This window comes from Apostichopus japonicus, chromosome 9 (assembly GCF_037975245.1).
Source record: "Apostichopus japonicus isolate 1M-3 chromosome 9, ASM3797524v1, whole genome shotgun sequence".
NCBI lineage: Eukaryota > Metazoa > Echinodermata > Holothuroidea > Aspidochirotida > Stichopodidae > Apostichopus > Apostichopus japonicus.
In genome coordinates, this window is record NC_092569.1 from 10,216,966 (window position 1) to 10,236,360 (window position 19,395).

At 35.9% G+C, this 19,395-nt stretch overlaps 2 protein-coding genes across 3 annotated transcripts in view; both read right to left on the reverse strand.

Moving 5' to 3' along the window:
* The window catches only part of LOC139974323 (uncharacterized), a 57,575-nt gene that overhangs the window by 15,287 nt on the left and 22,893 nt on the right, over positions 1–19,395 (reverse strand). Inside the window, exon 1 of one of the 2 annotated variants that reach the window (XM_071981357.1) lies at positions 12,730–12,832. The exons of the other annotated variant lie outside the window; for it this stretch is intronic. The gene's annotated coding sequence lies outside the window, so the exon portion shown is untranslated. Of the gene's footprint in view, positions 1–12,729; positions 12,833–19,395 lie in introns of those variants that run through there. 2 annotated transcript variants of the gene reach the window in all.
* On the reverse strand, positions 904–10,206 carry LOC139974324 (uncharacterized). Its single transcript, XM_071981359.1, has 5 exons — positions 9,622–10,206; positions 7,000–7,053; positions 6,417–6,488; positions 5,813–5,912; positions 904–2,335 (listed from the first exon to the last, which is right to left on the reverse strand). Exons 1-4 carry the CDS (start codon positions 9,790–9,792, stop codon positions 5,829–5,831), a joined length of 381 nt encoding a protein of 126 aa, XP_071837460.1. The 5' UTR covers positions 9,793–10,206; the 3' UTR covers positions 904–2,335; positions 5,813–5,828.

Below are 19,395 nucleotides of genomic sequence, written 5' to 3' on the forward strand. Positions count from 1 at the left end.
TTGAAATGTCAGTACCGTATCTTTGCAGCCGTAAGCATGATTTAGCTATATTGGTTATAAAGGTATATATCGGTAGTATTTATATGTTATAGTATTTCAACTAAAGAAGAGTGATAGCTATGATACTTGTGTCCATGACCTATTCAGTAAAATAATTAAGAATTTCATTTGGCATCGGAACCATTGCCTGAATTGTGTCTGGTTAAATATCAGTGAACTAATGTAGCCATGTCAATTTGGAATATTGTGATATAGTTTGTCTCTAGGAATGTCATGACTTAGGCCAGACATTCTATAATCTCCAGTTACGTGGAGGTTTTACACTTTGAGTTAAGATAGAAAGTATAACGTCCAGTATATGGGAAGTTTGATTTTTTTACTTACAGTTGGATGTTGCAAAAGATGAAAAAGACAAAGAGAAATTTAAAAAAAAAATCAAGAACTGTTGACATTGACTTATCACCATCGAAGAAAGACTATCGTTGAAGGGAAAATAACTGTAACAGAAGTTAAGAACTCCTACCCACCATTGCTGTACCCTCTCGTATATACCTTACATAAAGGGGTATTTATAAATTGGCAGTCACCTGAGGGATCTTTTTTAATTTTTTATATATATATGTATACTGCTTGGATGTCGATTACGCTCTCGGACAATGATTCTTGTGCATTGGGTCATAAGTGGTGTTTTCGAATGGTAGGTCAAAGGTCATAAACAGGTTATTTGGGGTTATTGTTTTTCAAATGGTCAAATGCTTCTCATACAGTGTTCGATGGATATTGATGAGACATAGAGATGCTTATAATTGGGTAGCAGATGATCAGTTGTGTGTTCACTAACTGGAGATACAAGATCACCTGAGATGTATAATAATAATAATAATAATAATAATAATCATAAAATTATTATATTTGTTTTATTCATTTTTATTTGCATTCATCTCTTCGGCACAACAAAATATGTTATAAAGAAAGATCAATCTATTTCATGACATGAAAACAAATTAAAAAAAAAACTCATTTACTTTATCGATAGCGCAAGGAATCTCTTGGCAGTTTAATTTCTCTTTATGTGCTTTGATTATTAATAAGAAAATAAAATAAAAATTAAAGCTTATGTTTGAAAGTATCATAATTTGGAACGCTTTTGTTAATTCTACACAGGTAAATATAGTACTTGGCGTAAAAAATTGTGAGGCTATACGAAAGTAAAAATGAGATACATTGAGAGAAAAAACGCAACCACATAGTCCAAACAGACAGAAGGTTAATAAAGCAAATATATTTGTCAGTAAGAAAAGAACAAATTAAGCATGGTTTGGACTTGAATTTGAAAATTCACAAATTAATCAATTTACATAAATCATCAGACCTGGCCTAATGATGAGATTTCTTCATAATCCAATTAATTAAAGGATTTTCTGGGCTACCAATGTTAAAAGCTTAGCGAAATAACTGAAAAGATTTCGGAATTTTTATTCGAAAATTACATCCTGATACCATTTTGAATCGCGAAGAACTGATTTTTTCCAGTTTAATTTTGAGATATTTTGTAAGTTCAGCTTGCAACAGCACAAAAGATGGTGTAATCATCGCACTTTCGCCAAAATATGTCTCTATTGTATTTATAAATTGTCAATCATATATCCACAGAGTAACACAACTATTTCTTCAGAAAAGACACATTTTAATGAACTTCTAACTACAAAGAACTTGTGTAAAAGTAAGTTGGCCTGACGTTTTACACATTCTCTTACACTGGCTCCCTAGTGGATAAGCAGTTTGCTAACAGTTTTATTTTACTTGGATACATAGAGCTTGGTTACATTTAAAAATGATAACAGCTTGATAAATGTTGAACTATTCAATTGAAACTACTACGGTCTTATAGGAATTTCCAATATGTTGGTCTTTACAAATTGGGTATACTAATGACATTTGATTATGCCAAAAGCCCTCTTCACCCTCCCCATCCCCTATTTCGAATTACTGATTAAATTACTTTAAATACTGAGATTGTTGTTAATAAGCTAATAATATCAATTTTAGAAGAAAAGCATTAAAAATATTAAACAAGTTGATTTATTGGCAAATTATCAATTTAACATTAAGAAACTCACAGAGATTCACCCAAACATTAAATCTGAGCTCGGATTGACAAAAGGGTAATGCGAAATTTAAGATGTAATTATTAGCATGTTTCTTCTGTGTAAATGCTGACATTACGTTGTGCTTATATGTTAGGCTGAGCAGGAGCGAAATCATTGGTTGGAGGGACTTCATTAACACTGCCAACGTTGAATGGAGCTGATTGCATGGCCATATTAAGTGCAAGCTGTAAGAAAGGCACAGTTATTATCATCCAAAATGTTGGGTATGTAATCAGTATGAGATTAACACTCTTACACGCAAAGTTTAAGGTACATGAAACTTGAATTTTAACGATCTCTTTTTCTTATGATATTTTAATACACATTAAGAATTCATTCGCACAATTCATTCCTACCTGGTATGAAACTTTCATATAATTTGGCACAATAGCCAAAAGATTATTTAATTTTTCATCAAAGTTAAATTTGCGGTAATTTTGCTAAGCATTTAAAAAACAGACACTGAAATAAAACCGTGAATAAATACGGCCAGTAATGATCCCTTGAGCTCCATTGGCAATGTGACCTTTTGTGTTCTACGTTACTTAATGTTTTGGTTATTTGACCTCCAACGTTGACCCTGGACAGTTTTTATACACATTTGACCTTTGATCACATGATCTTTGACATTAGTGCGTTGTAAGTGTCTGATACACCCCATGGCTTTGAGGGCTTCAGCAACTTTGTGATTTTTGTATGCAACTATTTTAGCCAAAATGGTTATTTTATATTTGACATCTGACATTTTACCTTATGACATCATAAGTGACATGACACACTACTTCGGATGCAGAGATACATACCCACAGCTTGATGTTGTTGGGTTTACTGTTAAGGAGTATTTTACCAAACGCATTTCGTATATAATTTACCTACCGCCTCGTTTGATCTTTTGTCTTTTGATTTTGTTTTCAATAATTGATACACTCTAGACATAAACTCTATCATACAATATTTTTGTTTTAAGGTTTGGGCCACGTTGTTATTTTGGTATACGCATGCAATGACCAACATGTTGTTGTGGGATTATTTGATCTCTGAAAGTTAACCCTATGAAGTCATTAGTCATAATGATGCATGATTAAGGAGTAGTCTGCGAAAGCTATTTGGCTTTCTTTTTACACCCTATGATACCCCACATTAAGTCAGACTAATCTTCCAAGTTTCAGTAGAGTACCTCAACAGGTGTGAGGTTGGCAGTAAATTTAGTACCAATGTTTATACAGAAGGTCGATATCTCATCCCCAGTACACTATCATGTAGGGATGAAAAAACAGGCGATACACGGATTAATGTATAATGTGCCCGTTAATATATATTTATTTTTGTTTGAACACCCAACGCTTGCAACACGCTCTACTTTATTGGATAGTCAAATCAAAGAACTCAAATCATGCAAATTCCATCTCATCCTGTCGTTGCTGCATACATTTGTACAATACTGTCATCAATTTGACCATTGACATCAACTGATCTTGTTTCATGAACTTTGTAGATCAGAACGCTGTTTAGAGGCAAATTATGCCACGAAAAGGATTGGGTTAAAATTTAAAAAGCTACTGGCCTTTAACAGAATGGCGTGAATCGTCACAACAAATGCAACATCACATGAACAACACAGGGAAATGCCCAGCTTGCTGCTCATCGGTGTTGAGGTTTGGCAGATGTTAACAACAAAATTGTCAGACAAAATTGCAGCTTTATAGTATATTTCTTGTATAGTACTCTGTTTGTTATGTCATCTTCGTATAAGCAACTGTTATTTTCGTAGTTCTAACCTTTACACCACACAAAAACCACCGAAGAAGATCAAGTAGTGCATAAAACATGCGAGCATTTACCTTCATCGTTTAAATTCACTGGCTTCGCGGACTAGATTTACACATACCGCTGTCACCCTTATAGAAATTCTGATATCCCATTCTCATACTTACAGTCTCATTAGATTTTTAATATCTGGTCTATGAATATTTAGTGTTGATTTTAGCGGTAATGGAGCAGAAATATAAATGCATATACACCCACAAAGTGTGACGTTTGGATACATTCTAATTTAAGAGTTCACGATCTAGTGTTGGTGATACGTTATACTTTGCAAATTTACACTGTTCAAATGCCCTACATTAAAACCTCCTCACTGACTGATCCTTCTCTACTCTGTTGTGTGTACATACTGATGGAGTGAAGGAAACTCTAAAGAACAGCAGCAAATTTTAAAACGGGAGAAAATATTGTTCAAAATTGGAAATTCGCGTTGGCCGACAGACTGATAGTTTGGCTTCCACGCTCAGTTTTATATGTGTAGCTTAGAATAATGTTTTGATACAAAATACCTCCAAATATGTACAAATTCAAGTTTCACGGTTGTTGCAGTGGTAGATTCAATTACCAGTCAGACAATTAAAGTATAAATGGCATCCGGTATCGATTTTAAGCCGTACAGCTGCATCATTATGACGTTAGGTGGGATTACATTACATGTTTGATTGATCAACGGATTAATACACTGTTGTAACACGTCAGTTGTATTCTGGGTGCACACATATGATGTTTGCATATATGAAAGGCCAAACGACATGTAAAGCTTGCATTAACAGTTCATAATTTCATTTGTTGTACTTACAGGACAGCATGAACATAACCCTATCATTTTTATAATGCTCATAAAGGGTCGAAAATAGAACTTTGACCTTATTACGTAATTATACTCTTGTAACGTCACTGGGCTGGCTCACAAGCTCCATAAGAATGAAGCTTCAGCACAAAACAGGTGATAACAGAAAAGTTGTTGAAAGGATGCTGCTAAAAATCCATTAAATTATCAATCAATTAACAATACTTTGGGCATTACGTAGTGCAAAAATTTCATCATAATCGATAAATGTTGCATGAAAGTCGGTTTGACAACTACTGGCAGGGGAATGTAGTAACTAAATGACATCACTACTTGTGTTCTGACTCTGCACTATAGGACTCCGGTCCGACGAACAAGCCGTACGAATATGCTACGTACATTATGTGTATAGTGTATAGCCTATACCCTACTTATGTATACACTCTGAGTGACGACGACATTATAATAACAACCGTCTTGCTAATCAGACTCCAACTGTTGGGAAGGACACCAACTCAGTGCTGAAACACGTGGGTGGGTGGGTGCAGAGGAGATTGAAGAGGAGATTGGGAGGAGATTGGGAAGATTTGACTATATATGTTTGAACCAGATACAAGCGAATTGAGGATGAGTCTGGTTTGGATAATGACGAAAAATAAGGAACGCTCCTCAAAGGAACAGACTGACAAGTAAGTGTGGTCTAGGCAAAACTAAGTCAGTGAGCTAGATATAATATCGACAATAGGAGACCGGTAATCAGTGGCAATCGGACTTCGCAAAGGATTCTAGGGCATAATATCGTGTATGCACAGTTAATTTTCTCAAACATGTTAGCATCTTAGGTACGTTACATTCTGAGCAGGAAAGTAGTTTCCCTGTGATGGCAATCCAAGGAGAGAGAAGGGCTCATAAATAATTGGTTAAAAACGTAACTCGATAACTTGAGTTCTCCTTATTGGCATTTTTTCGTGGCATAAACATGAATATAGTGCCGCAAGTTTAAGGGAAATCGATTCCATGTCACTTGGCATTTGGGTTGGAAACTTACCGCTTGACACGGTACTTCACACGAGAGAGTTCCACACGTGAAACGTAGCCCCGATTATGCAAAATAAGAATTGCATTCCAAACGAAACGCGTTGACTATGCTAGTAACATTGATAAACGAAAAGAAAACATGAACTACTGGGCATGAATCAAACTGAATACGGTTGTAACTATGTAATCAACAGTTTCATCAGAAGTTACACGGCGAACATATTTTGTTATTAATTAACTTTTTACCGTACAAACGCCAGTGTTTTAGTTTAAGCATTGACTGCAACGTAATGCCTCATAAATATACTTCATATCAACTTTGAGACGTCTTATGAAGATGTTTCACCATCATTTAGGTTAAGAGTAATGTGAACAATAAATACTATTTCGTTGGTATTGAACCATATTGATCTGACATATTTTTATGCTAAAATGAACACAACTTTATCTTTCCTTATAAAACGAGACGATGGCGTATTGGAGGAACACTATATACACTGTATACTACACCTCTTGCAAAATGATGCCGATGACAACCTTTGCTTAAAAGATGATATGATTTATCTATGAGTTTAATTTGTTTGAATAATATTTCGTAATTCATTGGTCCTTACGTTTATAGTTTGAAATCCACATAACGCACATAGTAGTGTTGTAATGAAGTCAAACACCATAAAAGTGTTAGCCTGTGAAAAGTAAAATAATAGTTGTTAAAAGCAATAATTAAATCTATGATGTAAGATACGTGTTGAAGTATGCTCTGATAACTGATGATGTTTCAGATTTATTTATTGGATGCGAGATAATCACGATTAGTCAAAATAAGAAGTTACGAAGGAAACATTAAAATGTTTGTGTGGTGGGCTTTATACCAACTTTGATATGTGTTTGTTATGGGAAGGGAGTGTAGAGTTTAAATTATTTATTCTTCCTCCGCAATTGACGTCCATGAAGTTAATTAAATATTTAAAGAAAGTATGGCTGAATCTTCACACAGTTTCATTGTATCATAAACCTCTCCATATTGAACTGTGCAACCATGCATATTGTACTAAAAGCCATCGTAATATCTAAGCGGTATACGTCATAGAAGAAATACAACATTCACGACAGTATTGGTGTAACGCAGTCATGTAATGTTAATGAAATAATGACTACATCTGGTAGCAATTTACGTTTTTTTAGGTGAACACTTACCACGCATTTATTTCCTGCACTGGCAAGTCCAAAAAATCCTGTTATTATGGCGAACTGTAAATATTGGAAATCAAAGGAGAAGAGAAAAAAGCAATCAATAGCGTGATCTTGGTTTTTAACCATTGTTAGTCGATATGAAAGGTGAAGCATACCCAAGCTGCCATCAGTTTTGCCTCACAGGGCAGCAAAGCCCTAACCGCAACTGTGAAATTTGAAGATATCATCGTCAACCATAGGTGATTGCAGCAGGAATTGTTTGGAGCCGGTGATATGATTTACGTTCGGCGTTAATATGAAAATAAAAACAACCTTTTATATAGGTGACTGAAAAACTGCCTGAAGACGTCTCTTATCCTCAATATTCGCGTTCAGTGGTGTTTAGGGTTTAATTGTTGTTAAATCTTACTCTTTATTTTGTTTCATGTCACCAAATGTGATTGGTGTGATTTTCCTCCTGTACATTATTTATATAAATAATGGTAAGAAAGAGGAAGTCTTATTCTGTATTATGTTATCATTGATTTGTGCAAATTCATGGCTGTATTTCACCAATATTTGTATATTAATGTGTTGATATATTTACTTTATGGTTTTCAACTGTTGGTCCTGTTGAACCACGTGTGCAAAATAAACAGGTGAAAACCTCCGACTACGTTGTTGTCTCGCTGACAGCTTCCAATCAATAAATGATAGCCACCTACTTACCAAGACGGCTCCGCTTGTAGCGACTATCAGTACAGTGCTCACACTGACGTTTACCTCAGTCAACACAAACTGGACTTTCTAAGTTGTCCCAGTCACAGAACATTACCACATACATAGACGCTACTCCCGGCTTCTCGCTCGCAGCAACGAACAGCTCAACCAAAAGCGTCAACCTACACTGATAGTTTACTTTGATCATCGTTTAGCAGTGAAGTGCTCGATTTTAGTGCTGTATTTAAAAGAAGAGCACAACGGATTCTTGCGTTATATTCACCTTGAAAAAAATGATTTAATTCCATTTTTTCGGAAATTTGCCGTGATACATGAAAAAAAGACGACCATTTTTGCATGAGACTAATTTTCTCTGATGTCATGAACGCACTATGTCGTCTAAACAACAACACTGTCTCGCAATGTATATTTACAAGGAAAATACTTATGTGCCCTCAAAATCATCAGAAAAGAGTATTTATTTTAACGAACCCTCTTAAGGAACCGGCAAAATGTAGGCCATGGCTTCATGCCATAGGTACCGATAAATATGAGTTATGAGGATCACTTTGAGGCAAGTTGCTTAGAACAGGAACATCATCGTGAAAGAAAATCTTGAAACCAGATGCGATTCCTAATCTATTCGTTCAAAGAAAGGCCCTGATATAACAATCCAGTCGTGCTGCGAGACTCTGCTGCTCATGAAAGTTAGGAGGTGGGTCTTGAAAGGAACGCACTAACAGAAATGCAGCCTACAAGATGATTGTAGAAGTTGTTGCCTGCCTCATCACTGTTAATTGTTAGGCTATACTATACACTGTGTACAATTCACTGTAGAATAGTTTATATTGTGCAGGCTATGCAGGAACGCGCTAGCCTGGTATCAAACACGGTAACGCTTTGGACTTGGAACCCTAGCCTTACTGTAGCCTAGCCCCAACGTTAATGTCTACAGTCCATGAGTTGCTATCAGTGGAATAACTGTGTTATCCTGTGGCTACTCCCTGTGCTAAAATATATTGAGCTGGTTATGAATGATGAGGTTTCCTGCAGTTACCATACTTGGCACCAAGAATGAAATTTAAGAACTAACCAGGAGCTAAATTAATGGAACAGTAGGTCCCGGTACCAGGGAATCTTGAGTCGAACAGGAGGTAATTTTGTGTCTTCTCAGTTTTATCTGCCTGTTTTCGTCTTTGTTCAAACATTCATGAAGTCTTTCAGTGCTATCTTTTCTTGATACAATATTTTCTACTTACTTTACTCAAATTTGATAATTTCTTATAAACAACAGGGAATTAAATGTATTAAAATCGTGTGTTAACATGTTGAACCTTTTTTCGTGAAATTAATTTGTCCATGCAATCTGCCACAAACTTTGAGGTATAATATTAATGCCACCGCACACAAAAAAAGGTTACAAATCAAGGTCACAACTTGTGGCGAATATTTTGTAAATTTAGTAGTCTATACATGCACACAGCTTAAAATAGTGTAACCGAAGTTTCATCGATGAGGACTAAATTATAAGTAATTTTTAAGTAGCTTTCTCATAGCTTAAGAAGCATTCATTTGTAGTCCTTTGGTTAAATGATGTAATAAAATTAATGTCAATTAAAAATCATTTAAGTATGTGACTGTCCTAAATGTTTATAATATGAGAATGTTTCATGTTCCAACAACAGATTGATATTGGTTCCCACAGACGTTCTTTTTTCCAGTAGCATTGAATATCGTCGAACAGTTTACAGTAGTATAGGTACAAGTGAGCTCAAGTGTCATATATTAAACTGATTTCGTTGGAATAAATGTTGTTATAAAGAATCTCAATCATCATCAAGAATTAAAATACTTACTAGAAACTAATAATATGGGCGGTAAACCGAAGAAAAGAGTCACATGAATTAGGTTTGAAAGTGCACTTACCACGCCATCCAAGAGTTCCCATTTATCATCATAGGAACCATCGCACATGTGCAATTGAAAACAGCCACAAGCAAATATTAAGCATCCCATGACACAAGGGACGAGTAGTGGTTCCATGACAACGGGTTGATGATTCAAAGGAAAGCCTTGTTGATCGGGTAATTGAGCCATAGTACAACCGTTCTATGTATAGAAAAGATAATGGGTCACTGAATCAGATCTTGAAACATCATGGACATTTAAAAGGAATTGGTCGTACATGTATAACCTTTCAATGTTTGTCTTGACACATCCAACACAACTTACGCTTAGTACTACTATACCACTGACCACCAAATTAAAGACCATCAAAACATAAGGTATTGCTTTCATGGCGTAATCTAATGCCTAAATAAAGTACACTTTACCGATGTTTATTATTAGCATCTTTTCGGCAATTTTATGAAAAGCAGGAAACGTATTTCAGATATTTGAACATGAATTTGAAGTAACTCAACTAAAGAAATAAACAAATATCTCCAATTCAATGTCAGATTTCTAGAACTCAATTTCAGATTCCTCAAACTCATTTTCATACCTCGATTTCGATTTGGGAAATCAGAATGAAAATTCAGATACTCCAATGCACCCACTCAATTTGATATCTGAAATATGTAACAGTTTTCGTCATTTGGCCTTGCATGTTATGGCACCCAAACCGTATTGTACAGTTGCTTATAATAGCGTTTTCGACTTGAATATATTGCGCATTTATATGCATCTGTGTTATCACATGATAACACGTGTTATGCTAGAGGCACATTTTATTGAGGCCTGTGTTAAAAAAATATATAAAAATATAAAAAATATAAAAAAAATAAAAAATATAAAAATATGTTATATTATATAAAAATATAAAAAAAATATATATAAAAAATATATATATATAATACCACTACGATTTACTGTATTGTATCTTTAACATATCTAGCTCTCGCATGCTCCCAAAACATAACACGTGTTAGTGTGTTATAACACCCTGGCATATAAATGCATAATATGCTACACGTTAAGAACAAATATAAGCTCACACCTTTTCGGCTTGGGTGGTTATCGCATAAATGCTTGTTTCTTTGTACGTTGAACTATGAACTACTATTTTTTTGTCGTAATCACTTACGGAGGCATTTCGTTTAATAACCAACCATGGGCCAAATGCCTCCACTTCCGCCGCCCTCACCCGCCCCACCACCCCCCCCCCCCTCCGCACGTACACACACATAAAATTGTTTTTTGTTGTACTACAAAATGAGAATAAGGATTGAGCTCTTTGTAAACAGTGGCTTATCAAGCTAATGTAACTGTGATACTTTCTGTTTCAGCATGGTATTGAGGTGATCTCTCTTTCTTTCACACTCACACCAGTGGACCCACTTCACCTTCTACCTCAAGTCACGGTTTCTTGTAATCTTGTTGAGTTTGAATACTGTTATCGTTTTAATTCGTGACATGGTTGAAGATCGACATGCTTGTATTGAGTTTTGCTCTTTTTGATCAAAACTGTAAGAACTCTCAAATTTGTATCTTAAAACATCAACCCAAGTAGATAGATGTCCGCAACTGGTCACTAGAAAAAATATACAGATAATTTTCAAGACCCTGAAGCAGTTGATTGTCGCTTCCAGGAACCCAAGAACATTGTTTTAGTAATCGACGTTTGAAGGATTAGTAAGCCTGTTCAGAGTTAAATTAGGAGTTCTTATTGCCCAATTGACTGACATTTCACACTTTATGATAACAATTCACTCATTATTACAAGCCCCTTTTGAACGATGTATTGTTCTGTTTTTAGTGTCAAACAATCAATTCGAATACCGAATTGATATTTCTTGAAGACATTAATTGAATTGTATTTCGTATTATTTTCTTGTGCTGTGTTACACTACTTCATCATTATTCATATGAGAGTTCATTACATTCCTTTTTCGAGTGTAGTTATAAAGTCCAACTTTGCCAATATCCATGGATAAATACATTATATCAATAATTCTTTAGAATACACACATTACACGTCGATCTTTTTTAACATATAGTAGCAAGTTTCAACAAAATATTAATAACTCAGTTAATTTGCAACAAATTGAAAATTTCCTTAAATCTGGTGATTAAAAAAAATCAAAAGTTACATGCAAAATGACTATTTAGCAAATGGTAGTACGTTGAAAATTTGCTTTGAACTTAAAAAGCACATGATCAATGATAAATATCTTTATTCCAAACTTCTGCAACAAAATTATTAAAAACGCTCGCATCAAAATGTCATCATTTCAATATTTTGATGTTAGAAAAAAAGATAATATTGACGCAAAGTTGCAGTACGAACGTTTTACATATCCCGGCACCTCGAAGTTTCCATAGATATTAAGGAAATCATACTGGCAAACATTGCTTCACCTGTTGTTTAAAATAGGCCAAGCGGAACATATGTTGCAACTAGTGTAATGTAATGAGGCAGTAAACTTGCTATGTGGACACAGTAGTTCGTAGTCTGTATAATTGCGTGGGGTTATATGCCGCTTAGGATGGTGGGATTATTGCTTTAATTTTACACGATACACTTACTTCTGAGTATGTCTTAAATTGTGTAGCACTTATCAATAGGCACAAATCTAATTCAATTAGCTACTCATCAAATTGTATTAAATATTCGTGTATATTAATTCCAACTGTATGGCTTTGCAACAAAAATATTATAATAACATAATTCATATAATTTCAATAAAGCATGTATTGTTTTGTGATATGTGTGGATCATGACTGTTATATATGTATATATGACTTTTCTGAAATCGGACTTTAGTATTCCCAAGCGACGAGTTTTATAGTATCATGATTGATCTCCAGAGAAAGGCAACAGGACTAGTTTGTTCGATATAGGTGAAACAATATTCCGACCTCGTGATAACTCTTAGCTTTATACGAAATGATAGGTAGGCCTAATGGAGATATACCAACCGGAAAACTAAACAGAACGCCCCTTTACTCCATAATCAATGGTTAGGAAATGCATGTCAATCAACACCAGAATAAACAAAACAATTATTTTTTAGATATACTTAGATCACTTACCTCAGTTTCGAAGGCACAAAATATCTTTAGTAAGCCTAACAAGTTTACAAGTTGTTACCTCACACGTTTATTGTGAAAGTGTTATGGAATACCTTTCAATTGGTAATGACGTTGTATGTGATGATCATACGGCTATTGCATATAATAGTATAACCGTTTGTATGGAACGCTAAAGGAAACAAAAATCATATTTACTGTCCTTCAAAGCCCTCTTCAACTATCGACATAACAATGTTCTGGTGGCATTGCGTGGGGTTGGTAAATAATCTGAAAATGAATACAATGGTTGAATAACTATAAGAAAAAATCAATATAACACACTCACAAAAACACCCGAGATATTACACTCATTCGTGAATTGATTATTGGGTATATCACAGTATTCTATAAAAACAGGAAACATGTACCATATGTTCTTTTATTTTGGAATATCGCAGCTTGTTCTATTTCGTAAGACAGTCTTCAATCTCTCGATGAGTTTTGGCACCACAGGTACAACGTCGGTAGTTGGGACAATCATTTACGTAAGAATTGGTTCTATATTGACGTTGATGATAAAACTGACCTGGTATCATTAATTTACTTGAGTAGTCCTTAGTTAAAGTAATGTTCTTTCCATTTGAGACGGAAAATAATGAATCTCTCTCAGCAAACTGCATGGCAGAAGATCATTCCCACAGATACAATATTACATGCACAACAGTTGGGTGGGAGTTGGGGACATAGCCCCACCACCCTCATTGTCAATCGGGTTCAGTCAGGGGGAGTTTGTTAGATATTTTAGTCGGGAACGAATAAGATCACTGCTATAGGTGAACATCCTCTTTTCAACCACACATACAAATAAACAAAAGTTGCGTTTAGATCTAAGAAAACACCAAACTTATTGTACAATTATTCCTCAGAAGACGTTATTACTTGACTATTTTATTGGGGGGGGGGGGTTAGTAGTGTTACGGGAGGACCCGCTTCCCTTAATGGGAGTCGGCTTCAAAGACTCCTCATCTATCCTCTGTAAATTCCTGAATTCGCCCTACCCCTTCCATATATAGGTCTACCTACATCAGTCAGGGATTCTATAATTCTCTCCCTACCTCCCGCCACCTTTGAAATCATGTGCACGCCACTGATTGCATGTGTGCACAGGCTCGACCCGTGTTTCACGCTCATAGGATTCGCAGGCGAAGTTTAGGAGGATTTGTAGCTATAAAGAAAGTTCGATCAGAATTGTAGCAATTATTATAGAAGTATGTTGTGTTTCTAAGTGAGCACCACATGTGAAGCTTCCCAGATTATGCAAAACGATATTTTCATTTAATAAACAAGACATATTAGGACGTAACAAACGACTTGATCATATTCACTCTGGAAAATGAAAAAAAAAACACAGGCAGTTATTAGCTTGAAAAACATTTTTGAGTTGTTAGCTATATTACATTCTTGCATTAAACTGTTCCAAAAAGTGGTTAAATGTGGTTACACTGTTCAACAAGTTTTTCCAAGCAAATCTTCAACATCTTTTGTGAGATATGTGAAGACCAAATCCAAAGTCAGAAAATCAGATTTATGCAACATAAGTTCAGTGATATTCCTACAACGGTCTATGATAATTTGTTTCCGAAGAGCATTCCAAACTTTGATATGCATTTGCTTGGATTTCAGGTAATATGCTTGTTTAGATAGGCATATACTGCATGGTTGTATGTGGTCCTTTCTTCTACATGACACCAGACAGCGTGAGTCGCCTGAAAACCACAGTAAGTTGCACCCATTATTGACCAGTTATGCAGTACCATTAAAGTTATGATCTGCGAACAGGTAAAGCAATGATATCGCTGATTATTAAGCTCCAGAATCTAACGTCAGCTCTAGTGACTGCGTGTTATTAAATATTCATGAGATAACATTCACGGGATATATCAATTGAAGATCATGATATCCAAATATGATATACCAGTTTATGCGTCCATACCCACTTCCTTCCCCTCATCTACCTTCCCCATCAATTTGATGTCATCAAGGTTACCACTCGATGATGTGATTTCTCTTGGCCATATTTAGGATTATGATATATGAGTGTATGCCAATTCTGGTAGCAATTCACTTTCTTGGTCACAAGTGGATTCCCCGTACATTTCTTATGTGCACTGCGAACCTTAAAAGATCCCCGTTATTATGGCAAACTGTAAAGGATCTAGAATATACACAACATGAAAAAGTCGAATGTGATATCAATAGTGGCATAGCATGTGGTTTTCGCACCAGTTTTGTGGTGGCTTAACGTGGTGGGTGAGTGTGATGGTTAATCGAAAGAGTTAGCAGCGTCCCTATTATGTCATGACGGTTTTCAATTGATTTTTATACGTTTAAAAGTAAAAATACATAGTATAAAAGTGTATATGCCTAGGTATTTCTATATTTATGACAGTATACTAGATATGTTAGATAAAAAGCACGTATAGCCGGATGCGTGTACCAGACAATAAGTAAGATAGTATCACTGGAATGCTCCTTCAGTTCACAAAAGTCACTAAGAAAAGAAGAGACAAAAAAGGAACAAAAAGGAACAAAAAGGAACGAATGACAAAGGGAAAGGCTAATATCAACATATTGAAGTAGTTAAATATATGCAAATAAGATGATACTAAGGCGATATTTAAATGTATGGTTTCTTTCTTATAAGATACTGAGAAAAAAAATCTCTATTGAAAATGAAATTGCTCAGTACAATAACTTTTGAATGCTATTCGTCATATTCTCTATATTTATTACTTAAGCTCCATTGTTTAAGCTTGAATGGAATTGTGATGTTGCAATGTTTTGCCGGGAAATCCCCGTTAGCCTCCAACTGAAGGCTGTTGACTATGGCGAAACAACAGCGCAGCTGGCCTTTTCCCCAGGAGCTGAGCTTCCTGGTCTCCGGAAGTCTGATGAACGCAACTCAGGGAAGGGTTCTTTGAAGTAGTAACTTCTCACGGGCGTAAACGTAGGTCAATTGTAAGGGTAATATAAAGGAACTGGTTGCAATATTTATGGTAAACAGACTTTGACAAAATCCCATACAAAGACAAATGTACGTCCGGTAAGTTATCTTTGTTGGCAGTCTGCACTATTGAGTGGGTTAACACTAAGTTATTTACATTACTTCGTTCCTCTCTGAACTGCTTGAAGCTATATGTATCTTTGTAACGTGAATGATCAGTGCTCTGCGTTAAAATGTTCTAGTTCAGTCAGCCCGTAATAAGCAGCATGAGTCCTATTCCACCTATCAGAAAAGGAAGCTTGGTAAATGGTCCACACTGCGGTCATTTAGTCCTTTAGCTGTTTCTAAGTGTATTTATACCACTTAACTGCTTTGTTGACTCCGTAAAATTGTCTAGGAGCCTTGTTTTTGTTATCTATACTGACACAATTTCCCCCTCTTTCTGTAGCATTTGCTAATATCCTTTCCAGTATATTGTGTTTTCATATTTGATAGTGTGCTCTATCACCACGTACAAGCAATGTAACTCTACAAGTGATTAACATTGTGCATTCAGTTTGGTTAGCAATGCCACTCATTATAGTTTTCAAGTGTTTTTTTTAGATAATTATATATCATCAGAGTTTGAGACATACATATATGGTGCTAGGGCTGGTTGCTTAGCTCCTAGTTGTGAATTTGTTTCTCACTATAACCCCCCCCCCCCCCCCGCAATCGAAAATGATCTAGGTCAAGTCACTAAATACTCATCAAAATTTACTCCACGAATTCCTAGTATAGTCCATGCATTATAAATGGCTATTTTACCGTTCTATGGTGGGCACCTGTGCTAGAAGCCAATAAATGTCCACACCTCCAACAAAAAAACTGTAGTAGATCAACTTTACGTAAAACTTTATGTTTACAGCTGGTTACTGTATGAACAACGATCAGCACAGGTTTAGGCCAATGATCTTCCACAAGGACTGAACGATGCCAACTTAACAGATCACTACCCTCAAAATGATGCTCAGAATGTGTGAAAGCTAGGTTGTATCACGGACTCACGGATCACGGACAACGTTGGTCTCTGTAAACTGTAGATAGAATGTCCGACGTTTGAAGAAATCCCGCGACCCTGGTAGGAATGTTTCGCGACCCATGCATAGTTTTCGAACCGTCGACAGTCAGACCTATATCCATATACCAGGGAAATGCAGAGTTTCCCTTCCTGTCATTTGAGTAGCATTTTACCTGCACGTACCATAATTATCTGTGTGAACACGGGAGGAGGGAAAAGTCCAGCGCAGTGAAAGGCCAATAAGGAATAAGGAACGTCTGAAAGGCTACCCAACCACCGACAATTTGTTGCGACGTTCATCAATGCACTTGTCGGTAAGCTGAACAGTTTGCCATAGGTCACATTCGGTCATTCACTGTGTTGATGTAGCTCAGTGGATGGAACTGGGGTGTTGACGAATATGACTTCTAGCAGGGGCATACTCTACCATAAAAAAAAGGCTGGCAATGGTCATTTATGGAACATGGTGATATGCTGAACATTTTGCAGTTTTCATGAGGTAACTCGTTGAGCTCCTGTAAAAGTTTGGGGAGGGGGATTGTTGCTGGTGAGAAAATGTCTGATTATGCTTATGTACCATACCTGTGGCTCTTTCATCGGGTTACTCGTTAAACAGATCTATGGCTTAGTTTTTAAGGGAGGGTGCGGGGGAGGGGCGGTGATTGCCCATTTAGTAACTTGGCACGGGTACAGAATGGGTATTTATGATGCAGGGAATATGCTGCAAACATTTGCAGTTTCGTTCAGTTACCCGAGGAGATGATTTAGGTTTGTGTGTGTGGAGGGGGGGGGGAGTTAATTTATGAAAATGTATGTCATCACTCTTCCAAATTCTTTGAGATTGGGTAATTTAAGTGTACGACAGAGTGTTATGATGGGGTCTTCAATCAATAGCGAAGATATATGTTTTTTTATCTTTATATGATAATGGTTGTAGTATCCAAACATGACATACCCCTTTATCTCAAAACATCAAGGTGGACTGGTGAAAAAATACAATTAGACTGTTTGCAAGTAGCGATCTTTAACGTAGTACAACATATACAACTTAATTTTGTGACGAAAGTTTCAAGTAAAATTGCAATATATTGACAGAGTAAACGCAATCACATAGTCCAAACGTACGAAAGGTTAATTAATCAAAATATATTTGTCAATAAAAAGTGAAAAGAACATGCATGTTTTTACTTGAAGTTTTAAAATTGACAAATAAATCATTTTACATTAGAAATCAGACCTGGTCTGATAAGGCTTCTTCATAATCCATGTAAAAAGTATTCAAAATACTAAAACTGTAAAAATCTTTTGGCGAAAATCACATTCTCAAAGCATCTTGTATTACGATGATATGAATTTTTCAAAATTTGTGATATTTTGTAATTGCATCTGGCAACAGCAAAAAGACGATGGCATTAAGGTACTTCCTATAATGTTTACATATCACTGCAAATTTTGTAAAGCTCTTCAATTAACCTTTCTTGTCTATTTCACTTGTTCTGAACACATAGGATGTAATGTGGTTCAGTCTGCATGTCAAGAACCTACCAAAATATTCTCAGTCATTTTAGAGACTGCATCTTTTAAAGTTTCGCAGTACTAGAAAGTACCGACATGACAGCGCCCTCTCTTAATTTAGGGCGTGGCTGGAGATCATAATTGGTAAGTATAACTTAAATGACGACACACTTCGTTTGTTGTTAATAAGAAAATAATATCAATTTTATCATCAACACTTTTTACCAGCTGATTTATTGGTAACTAATCAATTCTACATAAAGAAACTCACAGTGGTTTAACCATACATTGAATGTCAGCTCGGATTGACAAATTGTTCCTTTCTGTGTAAATGCAGACACAACGTTTGGTTTTAAAGTTGTGCTTATATCTTAGGCTGTGCAATAGCGACCTGGTAGGATGGAGGGTCGTCAGCAACAGCGACCTGGTAGGATGGAGGGTCGTCATTAACACTGCCACCGTTGCCTGGAGCTGGTTGCATGGCCATATTGACTACACCTGTATATGGACTTGCTACATTAGCCTGTCCTGGCGGCATTGCGTAAGGTGGGTTAACTATCTGTTAGAGAGGTAAAATTATAACATTATCATCTAGGGAAACACTCACTATTACACCCTCAACATACCAAGAAAACTAAACAAAACACAAAAACAAACAAGTAGGCACATCAGGAATTGCAGATCTCATCCAAACATTTGGGCGTATGATCAGTATGAGGTCATCAGTGTGACACACCAAGTTTGAGATACATGAAGCTTTTTAATTGATCTCTTTTATGTATTAAACGTTCATTCAAACAATTTATTCGTAACTGGTATGAAACTTTTACATAATTGGCATGTGTACAATAACCAAAAGATGATATAATTTGTCATCAGTCTTGTAATTTGCATCACTTTCTGCTAAGCATTAAAAACCAGACACCGGAATAAAACCATGAATTAAAACGGTGAATTTTGATACCTTGACATTCATTGGCAATGAGAACTTTCGTATTTTACGTTAACAAATGTGTTGTTAATTTGACCTATGACGTTTGACCCTGGATGTCATAACTCACTGGGAACACTACATCACATGCCCAGGCACGAACCCATTAATCGAAAC